The following is a 22,912-nucleotide window of genomic DNA, read 5'->3' on the forward strand; positions in this document are numbered from 1 at the left end:
GAGGAATGTGATAAACGACGTGTTGGACAGGAATTGAGGATAACGAAGCGCAATAGGCTGCTAATGCTGCTAGCTGCTGTGCAGCGCAATTAACGATCATCGTTGCTAGTTATCTCACTATGTAGTCACTGTGGATCAGTTGTCGTGGGAGCCGTGGGTACCTAACGAGACGCACTTCTATAATTCTCCCTGCTACACATCGACCTGACTTGGCTTGACATGTAGATATGCTTATGGTTGGCTCAAATCGACCTAAAGCATAACGCAGGTGAGACAGTTCTTTTAAGTTGGAGCTGACCAGCTAGGTGTTATGTGCGCCTGCAAAATTCCAGAAGACACCTCTCAAATGCTGTGTAACCAGTACGTAACTTCTTAGACGTATCAGCGGTGTTTGCGTACGTCCCCGCTGTGTAGCATTACAAATTAAGGGCGTAGCCAATTTAAGGGTAGTTGTCGCTAAGAACCAAAAAATGTTAGAATGTTTCTAAGTCAAGCTTTGAGTGATGTGTCAGCACTATGGCAAACTCGTAGTCTATCTCTCGTAAGTACTCTAAACTCGTATGTAGTCTATCTCGCCCTCCGTGACACGGAATCTCGCCATATGCACCATATGACATATAGTGCATACATCCGCCGCTAACGAGGTTGCCACGTTGCATCTAAGGCGATATGTGGGAAAAGTTGGGAGCAAAATGGAATCGATGCACCGTAGGTTCTGTGGACATCACAGGTACGTATACAAGGCTTTTAAAAAACCAATTAGCGACACGCTTAGTATCCAGACCCTTAGAAGCGTTCATACACATTGTCCAGGTATATAATTCCGTTTCGTACTGTCTGTATTAACAACGCCTTGTCGAATCAACCATGCATTCCGTTTCTACCAAGTTGGCTTGGAGAAAGTTAACGTGAAGGTACACACAGAAGCAATTCTGTCATGACTTATTTGACTTATTCGGTGGGCCGATATTATCGTCTGAAACAAATGCCCACATTTGCACCGAATCGGGGATAGCTCTGCTAAACCTTCTCGATCTTCAGCAAGAGCTTATACAGAATCAGTCCATTCGTAACTATTCATTCCATATTCTGCCAAACATTTTCCCTGAACTGCCTATTCATGTCAAGATTGCTCAGATCTTCATTCACCCTTCCAGAGCTCTCTTGTACGTCACAGTGTCCTTTTCAGTTTGAATCTGAAGAATCCTTAGAACGCGCTAAACAAGGCTTGTTTCCTCATGGCATGAGAGAAGAAGCGAAGGCCATTTTGTGTAAGCACTTTTGACGGCGTTATCAGATGTCAATATCTTCCACGTGCCATGAACGGGTACGCCATATTCACTTCCGCGTAAAGTCCTTCATTGTGGCAGACCCAAGGCTAAATGTAATCAAACAGTTGTCTAAGCAGCTTCTATTCTGTAAAGTCGATCTTCGCTATCAGCGTAGAAGGTGAAGTCAGTTAAACAAATACAGCTGCAAGATTATGTTTAGAATTTACGGCACAGGTATTCCAGTTGCAAGAAAGTTGCGTCAAAGAGTTTCTTTAAGTAATATTTCTAAACACGTAGCTTAGTTTGTTGTTCTAATTTACGTTTACTCTCATCCTTTTATATGTCCGCTGCACTAGCGATGCCAGGTAGGATAATACATTATATAATAATGTAGTAGTTTATAGCAGTTATCTATGCGCTTGGATTTTCGACGACGATTTCGACGTGTAGTGTATCCCAGGTTTTTTTTATTAGTCTTTGTAGGTCGCGAAACGTATATGTGGTAGGAATGGAACTGTGTTTTTCTTCAACGCTTTTCATCATGGCAAACCAATTTCTGGCGACGTGAGCTTCCCCTGCTTCTCTATTTTCGGTTATAGTGGAGGTAACTCATACAGGTTAAGCAAAAAAAAAAGTACATCAATTATTATTATGTGTAAGGGGAATCTGGGTCATTTGAACAGAGTAAAGCGCAATAAATACACTTCACTTACTCACAGTACCTATGCACTCATTAGAGATGAGTGGTTACTGCAAGCTGCCACTTCTAATACTTGATTATTTGAATTCCTCATATTTAGATTATTGGAAATGATATGGATTTGCTAAGAGTTTCACATATTTCAGCTGTTCTTCAATATCCTTTGCACAAAGTTACCTGTAAGTGAGTTTCTCTTCTTTTCTAATTGGAGAAACAGCATTCAAAATATTTTGTAGCGCAGAACAGTTTCCTGGAGATTCGCTTACCGCCATGGTGGATTGTAGGTTGTGCCACGGAATTTTGATCTTCGCTTTTGCTTCATAAGGAATTCTTTCAGTACTCCTGATTGGTTCTGGCATTCTGATTTTATGTTTCGGCTGGTGCATTTTATTCATGTGCCTCAACGTGTGTGGATTCCGATCAATCGGCTATGAGGAATCAAAAGTTGTGTATCAAAGAGATGATTCGACTCAATGCGACTTTCCACCTCTCGATAGTAAAGAATATGCTTGCCTCGATTGGTACAAGAAGAAGTTTTTGGACAAGGATAACAGTTGGAAAAGGTAACACGTTAAGCAAGAAACTTTTGCAACGTGTGAAGAGCAGGAAACAACCCGTATCTGTTTCCTCCTAGAGACAGCAATAGTTATATCAACCGTGATGAAGCTGGTAGCCCATCAATTAAAAAATTATGTTTAGGGCAGCGGTACCTGAAACAACGTCCCCGTTGCGAACAGCTCCAGGTTTCATGGCAGCGCTGAGTGACGGTGCGTCCACATCATACACTAACATAACGCAAGCAATTCGGTGAAGCGCATTCCTCATACAACAGCACATAATTCGCTATGTGCTCGTGCATACAAAAACGCGGCTGGAGGTTCAAAAATTTGCGGTAATTTCCAAAATTAAACTTTAAAAATCAAAATCGAAAAAGGCAATGCAACCCCTCTACCGAATGGGAATGATTATCTATCTGAAATTTTAGATGGGTTTACCACACTGGTGAGTGGTTCCGGTGTTTCTGCTTGATAGATGTTTCAAAATCGTCTGTGGCCAACTATGCATTTCATCCAGATAAATTGGAATGGAAGAAGGGGTACACTAACTTGATAGACAGGTTGTTCCCCGCCAAGTCGTTGCATTTGTCATATAACTATTCATTAATCTCTACAATTGTGAAATGTGGTGTAGCGGTTAGAGATTCCGCTTCCTGCACGATCGATCGGAGGTTCGAATCTGCCCTAGTGCTCACCAAGCTTTTCATCTCTCCGGAGTCGATAAATTGATACCAGACTTGTCTGGGAGGATAAAAGCACTGAATTGGCACAACGGCTAGCCACCGCAAGTCATTTTATAGGCCAGTTACACGTTCGTAAACCTCAAACGATTCTGAATTGAAGTGAACGTGGGGGCGCATCCCAAGCGGAATGATTAACGCCAGAAACTTTATCCTTTCTATCCTTTATTCTGAAATGGGATCGAAGGCGTTGGCTCATTCGAAAGGAAGTGACCAACGTCAAGCAGCAAGTGAAATTTCAATAATGCTGGACAATTTGAATGCAAACGTATCTCAAAAAGGCAGGCTTGTAGGCTTGGTGGATTTTAATCCTGACCATTTTGAACAAGTCTCGAAATCATTCCATAGTTCGCGATCTCTTACAATATTAGTCCATCATCCATTTTACTAGAAAATGTCACGGCACATAATGGCGCGCTTACTCCGTGTGTGTGTCCCAAAAATAAGCTGCGGAAATCGTTGCATTGGCGAGAATCGAACCGAAGACACCCACCGTGATGGCGAGGATTCTACCGCTGAGCCATTCAATTAGGGAAGCATGTATGGAAAGCGTGATAAGGCAGGTCATTTTTAGTCATACGTTGAAAAGAGCATATCAACCTTAACGACTATGCCCACCTCCAATTTTACAAAAGAATAAAAGTGACTAGTCCTTTGATTATAAAATGGGTAAAAAGGGGTAAAAGTGATCAGTTTCTGTTTAGAGCATTTACAAATCGGAAATAATCGCCTTTTTTAAAATATTTTTTTGAAGTTCTTCAAGGGTAGAATAACTTCTCTTACAGAATCCAAATAGATGAGAAATTGTCATTTTATGTTCTATTCTACCCATTATCTTCTATGGCGACCTTTACCCGTAAGTTTTACTAATGTAACGTATTAAAAAAAAAACAACAACAGCTAAATTTTCTTGCAGAGAAAGTATGTGATGATGTTCAAGAGCTCAACTTAAACACGTCAAAAAAGACTCAAATGTGAAAGATTGTTATATGCTTAGTCTTGGCATTAGACTGTATTTTTGCCTTACTTTCTGAATGTTATCATCCGTTTTTTTGTACACAGAGCGTTTTTGCTTGTGTTCTGACATTTGTATCAGGACGCCAACTCTGTGTTATTATGCTATACTTTTGTGCACAATATCATATATCCGCTGTGCAAACATTCAGCATTGTAAAGAGTTGTATTTTTGGCGGTCATCTTATCGAGATGACCGCCCACGAAGTTTGTCTCATTATGATTACTCATGAGGCCTATTTTATTAACGACCGCCCACAACGGGCATTCCTGTGTTTATGGCTCCTAGTAAGAACACCGTCTTCGTTCGCCTTTTACTAAATTATTACTTCCACCGAACCACCTCTACTCTGATCCTTATCGCTCTACTGATAGTGCATGAAGAAGGAATCATAATTCCTTCGCACCACCACATTGGTGCATCGGCTAAATTTGGTAAAAGCCAAGATCCTCAAACGGATCACAAAGTCCAGTCCACCTATAGCTGGCAGCAGCAAACTCATAGCTGCTTATTAAAGTCCAGCCCACCCTTCGCTGGCAGAAGCAAGCTAATAGCTGCTTAAGCGTATCTCTTGTGCAGTCTAAGGTCACTCCCTATAGCGTATCAACTCTACGATTGCTCTCGCGTCACAATGACACTTGTTTTTCAGAAAACGCCTATCTTGCTGAGTGCAAAAACGCTCCAGTCACTACTGGATAAGTAGAGTACTTAGAAGAGATAAAAACATCAGGAACAGATGAGGAAAAGTACGAAAAATATCTCAGTGCAGCAAATTTGCTCTCTGGAAGCATAGAGACAATCAAAATGACAAGAAACGCTCTTCAGGCATTGATAGTTGAAAAAATAAAAGATATAAGTTGCAAAAAGAATATGAAGAAGCAAGGACTAAGGGAAATAAAAAAAGACCTCACAAATGAAGCTGAGGAGATTGAAAATGACACGCAATTCAATGAAAGGATTGCAAAGACAAACGGAATGGTATATATACTAAGAGCCAGAGTCAGAGAAGCACGGAATCACATGGGAAAACTTGCAACGAAGATGGTAATAACTCATAGAGAGCCCACAAAAAATCTTGCAAGAATAAATGAAACTCACGCAGGTCAACAGAGCGCAACAGAGTCAACTGCGACTGAGAAAACCGAAGAAGGTCCTTCACAAAATGACGCCATTTGACTCTCGGAGGACAATTCAAAATTGGGAAAAAGTAGAGAAGACGATGAAGATTTCATATATCGTATTCTCAAACCAAAGCAACTAAGGTGGCCACGATTCTTACGGGGACGAGGAAGAGTTCCCTGAATTTTGGGCAATATATGAAACGCTCGTTGACCAAAGTAAAGTTTTAAGTACAGTCGAAAAAATGTTACTTAGAGATAGCCTCAAAGGGAGAGCAGAAACAGCGATAAAAGGCATACAACTGATCCCACAAAATTATAAGTGGATGATTAATGCTTTGAAAAACAAATACGGTAATAAACTGACTAACAGAGCAAAAAGAGTGCAAAAATTTATTAATTTGCCAGCAGCGAAGAATGATGCTGATAGCTGTATGAACACATTCCACAAAATTCGAATGCTCATAAATCAAATGTCTCTGGCCAAAATATACCACAAATGAAAGATGTAATGTGGACAGAGAAAATTTTGGAGAAATTTCCTTACACTATATTGAAAAATGTTCTTGCTATAATTCAAGATCAAGATGAAGTGAAAATAGAAGATGTTATGGATCATCTTGAAAAGGAGATTAATGCAAAAAAGTTTGTAGACGCACGTTTAAAAGGTCGTGTCAAATTTGAAAACCATCCGAACCGAAGACAATACGGTGTGGATGTTACGGAATCCCCAAAATTGGGAAAATTTTGTCGTTCTTGCGAACTCAAATCATACATCAGCGAACTGCCGAACAATCACTGATACTAAATTGAAGCGAAATATGGCGAAAGAAGCCAAACATTGCTGGAAATGTTTCTCAGAAGAACACAGCAGCTATGACTGTCAGAAACCAAATTGTCCTAAATGTGGTAGAATGAACAATGTAAGCCTTTGCATTTTCACTTCAAATGAAGTTTACAGGACAAGATATAATGCTGGTGAGCGATCGCGCAACCAAAACGCCTCCAATACCGTACCAATTACAAGAAATAGCACTACTGCTCGGAATCAATACGGCAATGTCCGCAATAATGGTAGTGTCTGCAACAATCAGCGGAAAAATCCTCATACAGCTGATCGCGGTACTAACCACACAGCCGAAGGTTCCGTTAACATTGACAAAAGAAAAGAGCAAGTAGTCCAGATGACTGCCGAATTAAATGTTTGGAACAATAGCACCATACAATTCGAAAAACTCCTGTTTTTCTTTAACACTGGAGCTCAGAAAACCATCATTAGAGAACAGACCGCAAAAGAATTTGGTCTTCCAACTCAAAAAACTGAAATCTGCGACGATTCAAACCAAGCCAATTATCGCTAATGGTTTTTCTTCTGTACGTCTCAATGATGCAGATAAACAATACTTCCAAGACAATGAGATTTGCAAAATCAATTCGAGAGTTCGCGGTGAACATCAAAACCCGCAAATGTTGGTCGGTCTAGGTAACTATTACGACCTCGTAAACACAGTTGATACTATAACTTTGCTATTTGGATTACGCACTGCGCGTACTGTATTCGGACCAACGATACACGGCAAAGGGTCAATAAATTCGCAGCAAGAAACAACAACGACAACACATGGCCTCAGCCTCGTTCAAGAACAGAATGAATCAGAAATTCTACAGGAGTTGTTCGAACTAGATGGTTTAGGAATATCATCAGAAGAATGTGCTAAGAACGAAAACACATTCGAGTACTTCAAAGCTATTCGAAATCAATATTGCTTGAAAACGGCGTTGTAATCGTACCTTTTCCCTTGAAAGATAATGTCATCGACCTAGCGGATAATTACGGAATAGCGTACCGTCGATTGATTTCGTTACAAAAACAACTATCAAATAATAACCACCAACGTGAGTGGTATAACAAAATAATGGACGATTATATTCAAAACGGAGTTGTCGAATTAGTCCACGGACAAAATGAAAATTCGGCTGGCATTTACTACATGTCACATTCCGGAGTTTGGAAGCCAGAAAAGGCAAAACCATTGATGATAGTGTTTGATGCTTCCTCTAAGAGAGTCGGACAGCTTTCGCTGAATGATGTGATCTACACATCCTTCATCCAAGAGAATCCTTCGTGAACAAAATTCATGATGTCCTAGTTGCAAGTAGAACCAGCAAAATTATTCTTCTATGCGATATTGAAGCGGCTTTCATGAAAATCAGACGAGTGGAAGCTCGTAGAGATTTATGTGGGTTTTTATGGCGGAAGGACATGAATAAGCCTCCAAATCGAGACAATATAGCAAAATACAGATTCAATTGTTTGCCCTTCGGTAACACGTCGGCACCAAGTACTCTTAACATTCTGGCCATTCTAGCATATTTAAACCAAAAGAATACTCCGCTCTCACTTGAGATGGCGAAAAATATTTACGTGGACAATATTCTCTTATTGGCCACAAAGTGAAGATGAAGCACTAGAAAAATATACTGCTTCAAAGAATATTTTCCGTGAAATCGGCATGATTTTACGAGAATATATTTCAAACTCAGTTGAAGTTAACAGAGCTATCCCAGAAGAGGATAGGGCGCCTACAGACAACATAAAACTTGTTGGCGTCAAATATGACACCAAATCAGACGAATTTGTGATGAAGGTAACAATTCCACAAAAAAAAAACTAACCAAACGTGGTATTGTAAGTCAGATAAACTCGATTTATGATCCCGTAGGCGTCGCAAGCCCGCTGATCATCAAACTAAAGTCTCTAATGAGAGAAATTTATGATACAGGGATAGAATAGAAACAATACGTTCCACAAGCACTATGTATTAAATGGAATTCTGTAATACAAGAGATAAACAATGCATGTATGAGGGTCAGTCGAGTCGTTTTGCTATGTTCTCCCTCGTTTCACACCTCGAGAATTTCCTTATGGGTGTTTTGTGACGCCAGCAAAATGACAACATCGACATGCACATATCTGAGGCGCGAAAACACTAATGAGATCACTTAATTGATTAGTGGAAAGAGCAAGCTAACACCAAAAAAGAGCCAGCAGACTATCTTAATAGGACTGAGAATGGCGAAAACCATTCTTGATTCAATAAACATTGAAATTATTTGCGTAAATGTCGCCAGTGCTAGCGAAATAGCACTTCGGGGGTTAGGTCTTCACGCAAACTCTCGATATTCGTGACTAATCAGAGGGAGGTTGAAGATTTTGAGATTAAAGACTCAAATTGAAGTCAAATTCATCCCAGTATATCTGTTTCATGTTCCAACATCATAATCCAGCAGACGTTGGAACTCGAGGCACAACTGCAAGCCTCATTAGTGAGCATGATTGGGTGAGAGGACCCAGATGGTTAGAGCGCGACCAGCAAACTTGGCTTATTCGATTCATAGATAACCTCAGTTCTTATCAGTCTTACGAAGAAATAGAAGACAACCAGCATGTGAATGTTGAAATCACAAACGAGTCAGCGGAATTATCACGTTTAATAATAGATCTAGCTCGTTTCTCTCGCTACAAAATAGCTCTTCGAATATTCTCAGTTGTTGGAAAATTGCTGAGTAAATGGGTGAAACGGTGTAATTATACCAGGTCAACATCGATTACGCTAAACTTACTCTCTCTATGTACAACTGCAGATGCCATTGCTGCGGACGAATTCGTCGACGTCTAGTTGCTGCGGGAACGCCAAAAGGCAAGAGGATGTTTGCTTTCTTGCCAAAAGGCAAGAGGATGCTTTATTGCCTGAAGGCACGAAATGAGACGGATGGCTTGCGTGGCGTTCCACCTGAATGTACTCCTCCAAGTGTGTTGCGCGCATCATGTTTCCCACATGACCTGGCCAGAAACTAAATACAGACAACCGCTTTAATGGAGGCTAGCTGTTTGCTGATTTGACGTAAGATCGTCTTTTTATCAGCGAAATGATGATATTCACGTCGTTTAACCTTGTCAGAGCATTTTGAGTTAATTTATGGGAAAGAAGACGGGAAAGGTTCGATATTGCGGCGGTAGAAGAGATATAAACGTAAAATTATGTTTGAATACTCCTAAAACGTAGTACTGGCACATTTAGTAAGAAGGCTGCAAAATCTTTTAACAATGCTTTTATTTAGAAAAAAAAAGCGAAAAGCGAAGCGATTAGCAACAAAAAGTTATCAAACCAAATCAAATCAGATTTAAAATCTACTATCAAGTAAGAAATACATTCCTTACTAGGTTCGTCTTCAGTCAACTTCTTATTTCTATTGTATTTCTATTATTGCGACTCAAACGTCCATGGAATTTCCCTTGTTTTAAAGGGATGGAGTTGCCGTTTTGGTTCTTTTGTATTCGTAAATAAAGCCAGCTAACCATGAAATTGAGAATGTTGACAAACTGATCGTTTTAGGAGTGGAGTTCCCAAGCATATAAGTACGTAACGTCTCGGTAGTACCATGTTTTTGCAGTGGTTCCGATCACAGTATCAAAAATACGTCTCAGCGACACGATGTAAAGAATATCGTAATAAGTAATAGTAGTAGTAATAATAAGAGCGAAGAAGGAAAGAGAAAAGAACGATTGCGTACTTGGCCACTCTTTGTACCAAGGTGACTTGGTACAAAGAGTGGTCAAGTACGGGGGTGGACGCAAAGGTGGACTACGACATGCTGCTCAGAGGACTGCAAGCCTACGTTGAACGTGCCTCCAAAAAAACGATAAACTGGGATTGGATTGATTTTCGAAGGCCAAGAATTGGTGGAAAAAAGAAGGACTTTGAGGCCTAATTCAAATGCTTTGCACATTGAGCGGTTAGTAGCACACACTAGCTGCAGAAAAACTTTCCAAGAGGATATTCTGAAACATAGGCACAGGCAGAAGAAGTTCCTGCAAGTAATAGAAAGAAGAAGTTAGAAGAAGGCGCAGGGACCCTGCTATTATAATATTCTGCTAATAGCATTGCTGAGCGAAGACGGGATCCGCACCTCCTCTGTTCGTGGGATGGAAATCATCTTGAAAATTCCACTCAAACCTTTTTCGTTTGTCAGCTTCTTTGTCAATCCTGATCATCTTCACTGGTTAAGCTCTACAACGAACTCCCTCTCCAGAAACGCGATCAAGAACATGAAACCTGGTACAGCCTCCCCCCCCCCTCCTTATCCTTCCCCTGGACCTGATTTTATGTCTGCATCTGCATTTTATATCTGCAGACTTCGGGCCTTCCTCTTCATGTAATTCTAGTGGCTTCCCTTCAAACAGACTGGGTAATGTCTTAGGTTCAAAGTTGATGCTTTGGAAAGTGCAGACATAAATATTGGCGTAAAACAACTTTTTAGCACAAAAAATACGTCTCAAATAAAAATAAATAAATAAATGTAGTAGAGAGACATAATTTTACTTCTACTTTTTAGAGAATTAATTTTCATTTTGCTCATTTTACTACTTTCGTATCATTGAAAATGGAAGTTTGCGCTTATTGACTACGTATTTTGCCCAGCTCATGAGCCGAGGTCAGCCGGAGGTGTTGCTGATAGCTTCGTACAGAGGGCCAGGAAAGCGAATTTAGGACGCGAAATTCTGAAGGCATTCAGATCGACAATGACTCTGTACTTGACTTACTTGACTTAATTATCGGGCTGATGTCATCGCCTGACGCGACTATCGCATCTTCGCCGAGGTGTGCCGTTATTGAACACAGTTCTGCCCAACCTTCTCGTTCTTCTGCGAGAGCTTGCACAGAACCAATCCATTCCCCATAGTCTGCGAAACCTAACGACTCGCCTAAACTGGCATCTACCCCGGGTGACTTCAGGACCTCTTTCACCACCTCAGTTCAGAACTTCCTTCTCCGACCAGAAGGCCTCTTCCAGCTTGAACCCGGGAAATTTCTCAGAATTCATTGAACAGGGCGATCTGCTGGTCTCCTTATTATATGACCAAAGAAGCAAAGACAATTTTCTGTAAGCACTTTCGATGGCGGTGCAAGATGTTGATATCTTCCACACGTCATCTGCCAGTACACCACGTAAAGATCTTAAAGATCGTAAAGATCTCCGCGTAAAGATCTTAAAGATCGTAAAGATCTCCGCGTAAAGATCTTAATTGTTGCATAGCCAAGAGTGAAGAAGCAGCCGCCTAAGCAGCTTCCGAAGCTGCTTAGACAGCTGCAGAAATGGCCTTAGCTCATCGTTGTTGAATATCTTTCTCATAGCTGCCATTTTTCAGCAACAGACGAAGGTTACAAAACTCATCGACGAGTTCGATCGGTTCTCCGTCTACCCTGGTTCCCATTCGAGGTCTCGAAGAGACTCACATCTGTTTGCATTTATGAGGGCGTAGACGTGGTCCATAGGCTGCAGCCAGCTTCGATACGACGTTGACAATATGTTGAAGTTTCGTACTGCGTTCCGCGAATATAACAACATTGTCAGCGTGTTCGAGATCGGTAAAAGGGCGTCCTGATGGTGCTCGGATGATATCGGCAGGACACTGATCGATTGTTTTTCGCATGATGTCGTTGATGGCGAATTTGAACAGGAAGGGTCCTGCCACTGCTCCTTGTCTTACTCCAGCTACCACCTCGAATGGTGTTGTATACCCGGCTGGTGTTTTGGTGTTTTGTTTCTCCGTGATGTTTGATAAGTCGGTGCAGGATAATCCGTTCTAGAACCTTGTACATAACACGTAGCAAGGAGATTCTTCGAAAATTCCCGGGGCCCATGCGGATAACTTTTGTGGAAAGGAATTATGATAGATTCAGGTATCAGGTATCCTTTTGTCTATCCATGTTAAACAGATGATCTTTGTCATCTCACGAATCCCAAACGGAGGAAGATATTCCGGTATTTCTGCTTTAATCCCATCTTTTCCACCAGATTTCCCATTTTTCATCTTTCAAATACAGACCAGAAACTCCGACTCGATCAGTGGTTCCTCGTTAACCGCATATGTCGGCCTATGAACTGTGGGTTCAGGAGCTGACGGCGCTTGTCGGTTTAGCAAGGTCTTGAAGTGACCCCTCCAATTTTAGGGGTTGCTTCACCGACAGCCACTCCATTGGCATTGTTGAGGAGTGGAGAACATCTTTCTATCATGCCGCTATACTGCTGTAAAACATAGGCTTTACGTGGGTTCCTGTCCTCTCACGTCTCTCATTATCATTGTTATTATTATTAACATTGACATCAACCGGTCACACATAATGAAATACCCTAAGTGGAAGAACTATTTCGCGGATTAAGGAATGAGCGTTTCAAGCCGAAAACTTCAGGACTATATGATATTGAATTGGTATGTTGTATACTGTTATTTACATGACGCCTAAAAATCATCTCTACTTGAAGAATTACATGTTGAAACCGGATAGTTATTTCAACAATTCGTTAGAATATTTCTTGTAATATTGTAGAGCTTTGCAGACAAAAGATCTGTGGTTTTTTGTATTATTCCCAAAAATTTACAAATAACTTCCACTTGTCTTGTTATTAGGACTTACTCCACGCTTTCAACAATAGAGTTTATTGATGTTGGAAAAAATTATTACAATGTATAGTAAGTAGGCATAGAGTGTAACGTATAGACGAAAGTATAGAGTATAACGTCTTTCGCTCACATAGACTCCTTCAATGTCTACAGCAGAGGTGTCCAAAAACATGCAAATTATTATCATTAGACTGGAGACTTTTATATAAACAGAAATTTTAGCTGAATTTCTAAAGATGTTTCTCATAGATACAAAATTTGTTACTTCCGAGTAAAATTCAAACGAACGATTCCTAGATTTCTCAAAACAATTTCTGTGAATTCGTTTGGAATACTGCATGAAATTATTAGATCCTCAATTCCTAAGCAGTCATTACAGTATTGAACTTATTATAATAGCGTTCGAATGATCGTTCTGGGAAAAAATGCCTTTTTTCCAATAAATTGCTTAAATTGTTACCTCTACATGCCGATAAATATTACAAACTTTATTAAATATTACAAACTTTTCCACTCTTTATCGCCTCATGCAATACCGGTCCAAAGATTAAACACGTAGCGACTGACTTCAAGGACACATTTTATGTTTCCTCTGAGAACATTTCTACCATTGCATTTCTATAATGATACAAATGATCCGTTTGCCAAGTTCACTTTCATCTCTTCACGAATTTCGAAAAATTTTCTTCCTAACCTATACTATGGTAAGAAATCTCTCCGCATCCAAGTTAGAACAAAAAAAAAAGATCCCAGATAAAAAAAATTGCTCAATTAGTAATTATTTATAAATTATCATAGATTAAACCATCCTTTACTAGTCAACTAGTGAGTGATTGTGAACCTGCACATTCATTATACATATAATCCTGATGCAGATGAGGACCAATTTTAGTTTTCGATAACTTAGTATTTATTGCAACTATCTCATGTCTCATTTATGCTAAAACCTATTATGAACTGCACATTTGGAATCTCAATGTAACATTTTTAGTTACAAATCGGCTGCGAAATGAAGAAGTTTAAAGTTAATATCTCTACAGAAAAATCTCAATAACAAAAGTACTGTCACAAAATAGTCTTTTTAATTCAGAAATGCAGGGATTTTATCTACTTCAAGATGGATATCGTACATTGACCTTTTCTACAGAGTCATTGTCCATTTGAATGCCTTCAAAATTTCGCATCCTATATTCGATTCCCTGGCCCTCTGTACGAAGCTATCAGCAACTCCTCCGGCTGGTCTCAGCTCATGAGCTGTGCAAAATACGTAGTCAATAAGCGCAAACTTCCATTTTCAATGATACGAAAGTGGTAAAATGAGCAAAATGAAAATTATATCTCTAAAAAGTAGAAGTAAAATTATATCTCTCTACTACATTTATTTATTTATCTTTATTTGAGACGTATTTTTTGTGCTAAAAAGTTGTTTTACGCCAATATTTATGTCTGCATTTTCCAAAGCATCAGCTTTGAACCTAAGACATTACCCAATATGTTTGAATGGACTGCGAAAACTTTACATAAAGATTTCATTAATGCATATATTCATGGTTTGGAGTATGAAAACGATGGGAAGTGCTTACGAGGAGTAACGGGTTTTTAAAAACTAAATTTGATACTCCTTTCTAACTCGTAGATGCGCATGCTCACAATCCTTTTCCAGCAGCTGGCTGAAGGGCTTAGCTTATACGTTGACTGCTTTGGGAGCAGATTATTTTTTCTTTTATGCTCATTTTTCGACTAGAAATTAGAGAGATCCCATAGCAGGGCATCAAAAATCTTTCTTTTTTTTCGATTTCGGTTTTCTCCTGCTTATATACCAGAGTAAACATTCAACCAAAATGTTTTCATGATTCCATCAAATTTGCAATTCCTATTGTGTATTTTCCGTTTAATCCTTGGTCCGGCACTGCGAGGGGAAAAGTGAGAAGGATGTGAGTCAATAAGTCATCTTTGCTCATATCTATATTTCTCAGATTTCACAAGTGTTGTGCTGGCAGCATAACGTTTGATATCTTGCCCGATCGGAAAGGGGCAAGCTTTTTGTAAATGATTATATTGTTCTTCCTCAACGTTATATCTTTGACCAAAATATCTAAATTGCATGAACCTAGGTGAAAAATGTTGCGGTCCTGCCGTCTTCAACTGAGAAGCTAACCTGAGTGCTGACCCATTTGTCAGTAGCACATCGCAGTTTGCGCAGAATAAAGGATCACCTATAATGCAAACACTAACACACGCTCATACAGATAATCCAATTTCAGCAAAAATCGCATTCCACCACGGTGAAACGGGCTGGCACCGTTACTTTGCAAACTATGGCATTTCAACTATTTACTCAGTTGAGTTGAGTGTATTTCCTTCAAGCTATTGACAAAAGAGTAGGTTATCCTTTTCAAAATCATGGATCTGTAATCCCACCACAATATTTCTCTTTCTTCTTCATCCTCTCTAGTTTTCACACTATTTTCCTTCGATTTCTTTAGTTTTCGTTCAATACCTAATGGGTTAGTTCTTCAGAACTCATGGAAAGATTTTTTTGCATCCAATGTCCGATCGCTTTGATGTTTCGTCCGGTAATGTGCAATGCGATCGCTTAGGAAAAAAAAATCTAGGTGCACAAACACTGTGACTCATTTTGTCCTGAAGGAGTGTCGCGTAAAAACAGAAATTTTCGGTATTTTAAGTGATCTTTCGTCGTGTGACCCAAAACGGTTAAAAATGTTACTTCGTATCGTCCTCTTATTTGAAAACTATTATGTGCAAGTTGTTCATTCCATTCTGTTCTATTTTATTGTTGTATTTTACTGTTGCGGTTACAATGAGAAATGAAAGTGCAAATCCTAATTATTATGCATTTGCTGTCAGGAGAACATGCATAATTTCCACCATTTTACGTGGTTGTTACTGTTTGGTGCATTGCAGAAACTACATTAGTTTTCAGAAAGATGCCACTTTTATTATGTATTTCGTGACTTTTTCAGATGGCATCCGAACATCCGCGTCCTACTACAGGAAATGAAAAGTTTCACCTGCCATCTTCAGATCGATAACAAGCCGACCATGCGCAGTATATAAATCAACGAAATTTAACGAAACGAAAATCTAGCATGTCGAAAGTTGTTTTTAGCGACATTATCGAAAAGGGTAGAAGTGTGATCCTTTACCCTGTTTTACTGATTAATCATTTCAATTAGAGGTAGCATACCAAGGAATTGAGGGTGTTGGTTCTCTCAACGAATAGATAGGGTTAGGAGTGTAGTTTACATAGTATAAGTGCAGTCGCGCCCGCTTCCCCATAATTATTCAGAAGAACGTTCTGGAAAACAACCTTGTCGCACCGAATTTCCGTACAAAACACCTAATATCGTGCCACATCTGTAGGGTCAGGTATAGGCGCTGCGTCTACGAGTGAACGGACAATCAGCGGGCTGCTAGCACCATCTCTCCCACCCGCAGGATGACGCAGCGCTTACCTTTGTGGTCGCAGATGTGGCAAATCAAATTCGTGGTATGCTGCTTTTAACTCATTTAGGTTGTACGAACAAATTTCCCATCTGCGCGAATTCTCTGTTTTTCCGTCATCGTTTACTATTTAATTCGTTTCTCCTTTGTTATTGTTCTTATTCAGACTTTGCAAAGCATTAAGCATGATATAACAATAGTCATAACGGCTTGGATTACTTCCGATAAAACTCTTCTACATCCTTTGATTTCAACTTTCAGTACTTCCAATTCTCAATTTGCCCATCACATTTCAAAGTTGATGTTGTGTTAACTATGAAGTTAATAACTGCAAGATCCAACGTCACCAGCAATAAGCCCGTTTCCTAAATCCTGTGTAAGCAACGTAAGATACACATGGCTTCAACAGTCGGCGGGCCGATACTATCGCCTGACGGAATTGCCCTCATGTTCGCCGAAGTGTGTTGTTCTTGAACACAGCTCTACTCAGGTTTCTCGATCTCCTGCGAGAGCTTGCACAGAATCAAAACCAAAGTCTTACTTTTTGTCTGAACTACCTATCCACAAAAAGTCTTCAAGTTCCCTTTGACAACCTCACTCAAAATCTTTAGATTTAGGCCAGGTGGCCTTTTTCCAGAACCCGACAAACTCCAAAGAGCTGTTTGAAAAAGGCGATCTGCTGGGCCTTTTAATATTTGAACAAAGAAGCGAAGACGATTTTCTGTAGCCACTTTCGATGGCGGTGCAAGATCCTGATACTTTCCACTTGTCATCTTCCGGGTGCACCACATCGATTTCTACAGAAAAAATTCCATTGTGGCGTAATAGTAAGCCAAAGGTTGCCACGCAGCCTTCTAAACAGCTTTCTTCCCATGGAATCAAAACTGCATCACCGTGGATTGTGCAACTCATGTCTCTGTACATCATAGTGAGGCAAACTGTCTCAGCTTCAGTTTTCAGCTTCCTGATAAGAATTCATTATCTTTCTGTTCATCCAACACGTTCTCGTTCCAAGTTAAGAGTTGTATGTTCATTATATTATCTGTTAGAAAGCACTGCCACCTTCGTTTGCACTGGAAAAAAAATAAGGAAAATATGTTCAGATAACAAAGTAGGTGATTGCATGAGTTCATGTGTGGTTTGTCTGGTTTCCTGTATGCAGTTTGTTGACAAATGCATAGAAGAAACATTTAGACTATTATGGGTTTGGGTTAAAGAACACTTTGACGGGAAAAGGAAGTCGCGTGAACCCGGTGTTGCCGCTCTACAGACTCTGAAAGCGTATTGTATATATACCAAGAGCTGAGAGATGAATCGCAAAGAAGAATATCTGCATATTACGGGAGAACTTGTTCCCTATTTAAAGTTGCAGTTTGGTTGTGCTAGTGATCTCACCACAGATATCTAGCTGTGGCAGGAAATTGATCCGACCCTAAGCTAAGACTTACGCTCCTACTTATGACTATGAGACCCAGCAGTAAAGTTAGGATTTTCTTTGTTGATCTTTGATCACATAACTAAAGGTATTGTATGTGATCTTTGGTCACATGCAACACCTTCGGTTACACGTTTTCAGGCTCAGAAAAGGTAAACTCCTTGTAACCTTATCCAGAAATAAAGGATTATAACAACGTCACATTTTGAATCATTATCATGCTGAGGTTTATTGAAAGTTGTTTATGGAGGTTACTCTGCACAGCTCTGCGTGGGTATGTTTCTCCTACTCCATCCTATCACATTTTCCAGTGCTGTTGTTCCTGTAAGCGTACTCGCCACCGCATTCAGTTCCTTTTTTTTAATCCTTAAAATTGTTGCAGCTATATGAGCGTATAGGCATATATATCTTATTTGGCCGAGTATACAAGTCTGACTGCTACCGGATCTTGATGACCTTGCTTTTGGTAAACGCAGTCTGGCATTAAAGTGCACGCATTGGGAACGTACGAGCTATATAACCCGCACTGTTATAAGGTGAAAGATTCTCATACATTGCAAAGTGATGCTTTCGTTTAGCACTTCGCCAAAGGCTATAACCTGAAAGGTCAACTACCTGAGGAGAGCATTGAATCTTTGGCAACAACCGTTTGTTTTATCATGCTGAACTGCCGAACGCTATCGAGTGACCTCCAACAAACCGCCCTGTCCAGGCTTTTACGATATCTCCGTGCCGTTTACTGCAGCAAACACGCACCAGAGGTAGGCTCCTCATCAGTATCGGAGACTATACTATGTATTGTGGTGATATTGATGAAAGAAGATTAGGTGGCTGTGTGATAGCTGTGAGGAACGATTATAACAGCTCGGTGGAGCAATTTGGCTCAACGTCGTCTACCGCAGGATCGCGTAGGACTCAAACTCTGGATCGTAACTGCCGACGCACCTAAGGAAACCGCTGAGGACAACAATAAAAACGCATCCTATGATGAACTCGATGAATGTTGGTGTCTAAAATATCTAGCCAGCAGGTGGTCATTGTTGGAGTCGACGCAAATGCGAAGATAGGGCTTGAACAACAATCTGATGTGCTTTTCAAATGGTTTTATCCAGCGGAGCACACGGTCTCCGTCTGGTTGACTTATGTGAACAGACGGGCCTCATCTTCCACGTTGAAGAGTAATCATCGACGCCAGTAACTTACGTGGCTAGGGTCAACCTTATCGACGCCTGAAGAGCAGCGTAAGCGGGAGGTGAGAACTATAAACTTTAGCTCGACTACGTTCTGATTAGGAACATCCTTCCGTCAGATATCCAAAAATTTAGAGCTGTTCGGGAAATTGCATTATACTCTGACCATCGTCCAGTTCTTCTCAGGGTATTATCTTCTTCAAGATACGGCTCCACAAGAGAAACCGAGGAATTCCCCTTTAATCGCGAGTCAACATGACAGGTCTTAAGGACGAAGAATAAAAAACGAAATCCCGCCACCGTATGTCTATTCATGTTGGAGTACGGGCCAGAAAAAAGTTCCTTCACAAAGTACATCCAGGACGCTGCAAACAAAACGCTTCCGGTATTAATACTGCGGAAGAAGTTTGTCTTTGCATCTGCGGAAACAATATCCACGTATAGTTCTTTATGCACCCGCACCCACCCGTCGCCCGCAGCACTGACGATTTCTTGCCTTTTGCCCGATTTTGATAGACATTTTGATTTGTCCGAAAAAGCGTCTGGGAAAAAAGTAGGGTGCAAGGTGCAAAAAGACGCGGAAACGAGTGGACGTCAAGAGCCAAGGAGTTTGAGAAGGCTTGAGAGGACAAGAACCAGCGGAAAGCCTGTTTTACCGAAGCGGTATAGCGACATGATGAAAATATATTCTTCAGTCCTCAACAATGCCGATGGAGTGGCTGTCGGTGAAGCAACCCCTAAAATTGGAGGGACTTCGCTGAACCGGCAAGCGCCATCAGCTCCTGAACTCGAGCACGTTCATAGATCGACATATGCGGTTAACGAGGAACCACCGACCAAGTCGGAGTTTCTGGTCTGTGTCCAAAAGATGAGAAAAGGAAAATCGCAAAGAAAAAGATTAGCGCAGAAATGCTGAAATATCTTCCTCCGTCTGGGATTCGTGAGATGACAAAGATTATCCGTTTAATATGGATAGACGAAAGGATACCTGACTCGTGTAGACTCGTTATCATAGTTCCCCTCTGCAAGAAGTGTCCATCACGGACCCTAGGAGCTATCGAGGAACTTCTTTGTTGCGTGTTATGTACAAGGATTTTGAGCGGGCTATCTTGGTATTGACTTATTAAGCATAGCGAAGAAACAAAGCGCGACGAGCAAGCTGTTTTTCGTTCTGGCCGATCGAATACAGTTGATTAGGTGTTTATTGTGAGGAGAGTGATGGAAATCTGGCGAAAGAACTCGAAGCCAATCCAATTGGCGTTTTGAAGCCACTTTCGACTCTCCTCATCGAGTACGTCTTCTCCGCGCCGATGGACAACCAGAAAAGTTGGTTCGCTTGTTTGATGACATGAATCAACGAACAAGTGTTGCAGTTCGAACACCAGCCGGTACAACAAGGTTTCATGTGGTAACTGGAAGAAGAGAAAGGGCAGTGGCAGGATCCTTTCTGTTCGACATCGATGATATCATGCGATCTCATCATCTGTCGTGGAGGCTTTGGACAACCAGGGTGTCCCTAGTCAATACATAACTACCACTTCGAGAGTTGTACAGTAACTTCACGACCAGAATTTCACTGTTCTACAAGAATGTCATCATTGACGTGAAGAGAGGAGTCCAACAGGGTGATACAATCTCACCAAAAATATTAACGGCCACCCTCGAGAACGCAGTGCGAAAGCTGGAATGGAACGATATGAGAGTGATGGTTGATATTCGGCAGTTACACCAGTTAGCAGTTACGAAACATATGGATGCATCGGTGTTCAGTTGAATCTGCAAAAGACGAAGTCCACGCATAACGGACGGGTCTCCGATGTCCCATTCACACTCAACGGAATGAACATATCCGAATGCACTAGCTACGTTTTCTGAGTCGGGAAATAAACGTGAAGAACGACTTGACCTCATTGACCCTTGAGAGAAAAATTCGGTGCTCTTCGTTGAACCACGCGAAAGGAGAAAACATTGGGCGACTCTAAATCAGGACTAATGGAAGGATTACTGTCGCCCGCTTGACCATTTCGAAGAACAACGGGAGTCAAGGTCAAGGTGATGGTTGACTGTTCCCTGGATCTGTCGTTACTCCTTATTCGTTTTCAAACATAATTGTGTCAGTTTCCCACTTAATCAATGAAAACGAGTAACAGCAGCGTGAGAAGCCTACCGGACCCCACCGAGGCCGCGACAAATTCTTGCGTTATGGATGACCAATGTTCGGAGGAGCTTTGAATTTCTTTAAGTCCATTGAATTTGATGCCATTCAATAGATAATTTGTTCGGCAGTAAATTTTCTGCTTCAATTATGTACATGTTCTGAGGAAATTGTGATGGTTTGAGAGAAATATATTCATCAAATATAGTTTAGGGAAAATCTTTCATCCATGCTTAACTTTTCGGGTAAAAAAAATTGAGTTGATAGAAAAAAGCAATTCTAACTTTACAAAAATGTCGCTGCTGTTATTTTTCATTGATCGATGAAGGCGAGCGAAGCGAACAGCAAAAAAAAAAAAGCCTGAAGTCCGGCTTTAGCCGGACGTTCAGGCTAGTACACATATAAATGGTGTATCAAAATGTTCATGACAACTTCTGCGCACTTTACTATAGCTTTGCTTTTCTTACATTCTGTCTGCTTCAAATGCTACTTATCCACAACATGCAATTATCTCAGAGCTTGTCCCCTATTTTCTAGTCGTTGGTAGTTTAAAAACTAAGTGCTTCTGTGAAAGTTTTTCAGGTTCGAAGTAAGCTAGATAGATAGATCTTGTCATCACGAATCAACTGATGTGTACTCGTTATGGTAGAGAGCAAAGTGATTCAAGTACGAAGAAAAAAAAAACGGAAAAAACGCGGATCCGCACTTTTGCTATGTATTACCGTGGGTGCTGTAAATATCCAATTTCGTAATTACGGATGACCCCAATCGGCATTGCGATGGTAACACCGTCACGGGCTATTCTTACTGTAGTTTTATCACTGCTTACCAGTGTATAAGGGCTGGCGCTCAGCACCCAAAACTTTTTTTTATTTCAAAACTCCTTTGTATATTTTTGATTCTCCACTTTTTTGCATGTGAATTTTAAGTTGGGTTTGCATTTTTTTATAGCAGTATTGCCATCTGTATTGCTCGAAATAGTTGCAGTTGTTGTTGTGTTCAAAATAACCATTTTGAAGAATTGATGTATTAAAAAAGAATCGTCTACCAATATACAATCACATAATGACCAGGGTCCTACGGACCATATTGGGAAGGGGGACATGAGGGATGGTAGCGCAACCGCAGAGGGAGTCGGAACAGGGGTGGTACCCCGACGACGCTCTCAAATGAAGCTTCCTGAAAGGCTAGATCACAATTTCGTTGCTCCGCCAAGTGACAGATCTTCCGGATCCTGGCAGTCGCGTCCGGGTCAAACCCTCCGTTGCCTACCGCTCCTACTCGGAGTGGATCCGATGCACGAATTTCAGTTTTTTTTTGTGAGGTTCAATACACTTGTTTTCTGAGAGGACAAAACACTCATTTTTCTGAAGAATATCATTTCGCAGTAATTTATCACTAAATGAAATACGCTTACCTTGTATAACCGATGGACGGATGTGGTGTAGTGACTAGAGGTTCCGATGCCTGCACGATTGATCGGAGGTTCAAATCCTCCCTACTGCACACCAAGCCTTTCATCCTTCCAGGATCAATAAATTGGCACCAAGCTCGTCTGGGAGGATAAAAACACTGACTTGACACATCAGCCAGCCCCGGCAAGACATTGTATAGGCCAGTTACACGTTCGTGAAGATGAAACAAGTCTAAATTGAAGTGCACGTAGTAGCGTATCCCAGGCGGTCCTTTTTATAAACGACTTTCAAACTGCTGTAACTTATGATAATGAACTCTAGCGCGTTTAAAACATCTATCTGGCTAGCCCGAAATTTCAGGAGGCTTAATAAGCAGAAAGAGA

General features: G+C 40.7%; 1 protein-coding gene across 3 annotated transcripts in view; it reads left to right on the plus strand.

The window, feature by feature from the left end:
- RB195_023016 (uncharacterized protein) overlaps positions 1-22,912 on the plus strand; it is a gene marked incomplete at both ends in the record, with an annotated part of 42,062 nt that overhangs the window by 15,735 nt on the left and 3,415 nt on the right. The window contains 10 exons of one of the 3 annotated variants that reach the window (XM_064210309.1): positions 670-730; positions 1,871-1,875; positions 2,072-2,150; positions 2,208-2,255; positions 2,309-2,534; positions 2,671-2,738; positions 15,134-15,222; positions 18,348-18,530; positions 18,672-18,771; positions 19,655-19,812. In XM_064210309.1, the coding sequence (XP_064066191.1) occupies positions 670-730; positions 1,871-1,875; positions 2,072-2,150; positions 2,208-2,255; positions 2,309-2,534; positions 2,671-2,738; positions 15,134-15,222; positions 18,348-18,530; positions 18,672-18,771; positions 19,655-19,812 (1,017 nt within the window). Of the gene's footprint in view, positions 1-669; positions 731-1,297; positions 1,328-1,754; positions 1,836-1,870; positions 1,876-2,071; positions 2,151-2,207; positions 2,256-2,308; positions 2,535-2,670; positions 2,739-15,133; positions 15,244-18,347; positions 18,531-18,671; positions 18,772-19,654; positions 19,813-22,912 lie in introns of those variants that run through there. The other 2 variants (XM_064210310.1, XM_064210306.1) reach the window with 2 other exon arrangements.

The sequence above is a fragment of the Necator americanus genome, chromosome X, assembly GCF_031761385.1.
Source record: "Necator americanus strain Aroian chromosome X, whole genome shotgun sequence".
Lineage (NCBI taxonomy): Eukaryota > Metazoa > Nematoda > Chromadorea > Rhabditida > Ancylostomatidae > Necator > Necator americanus.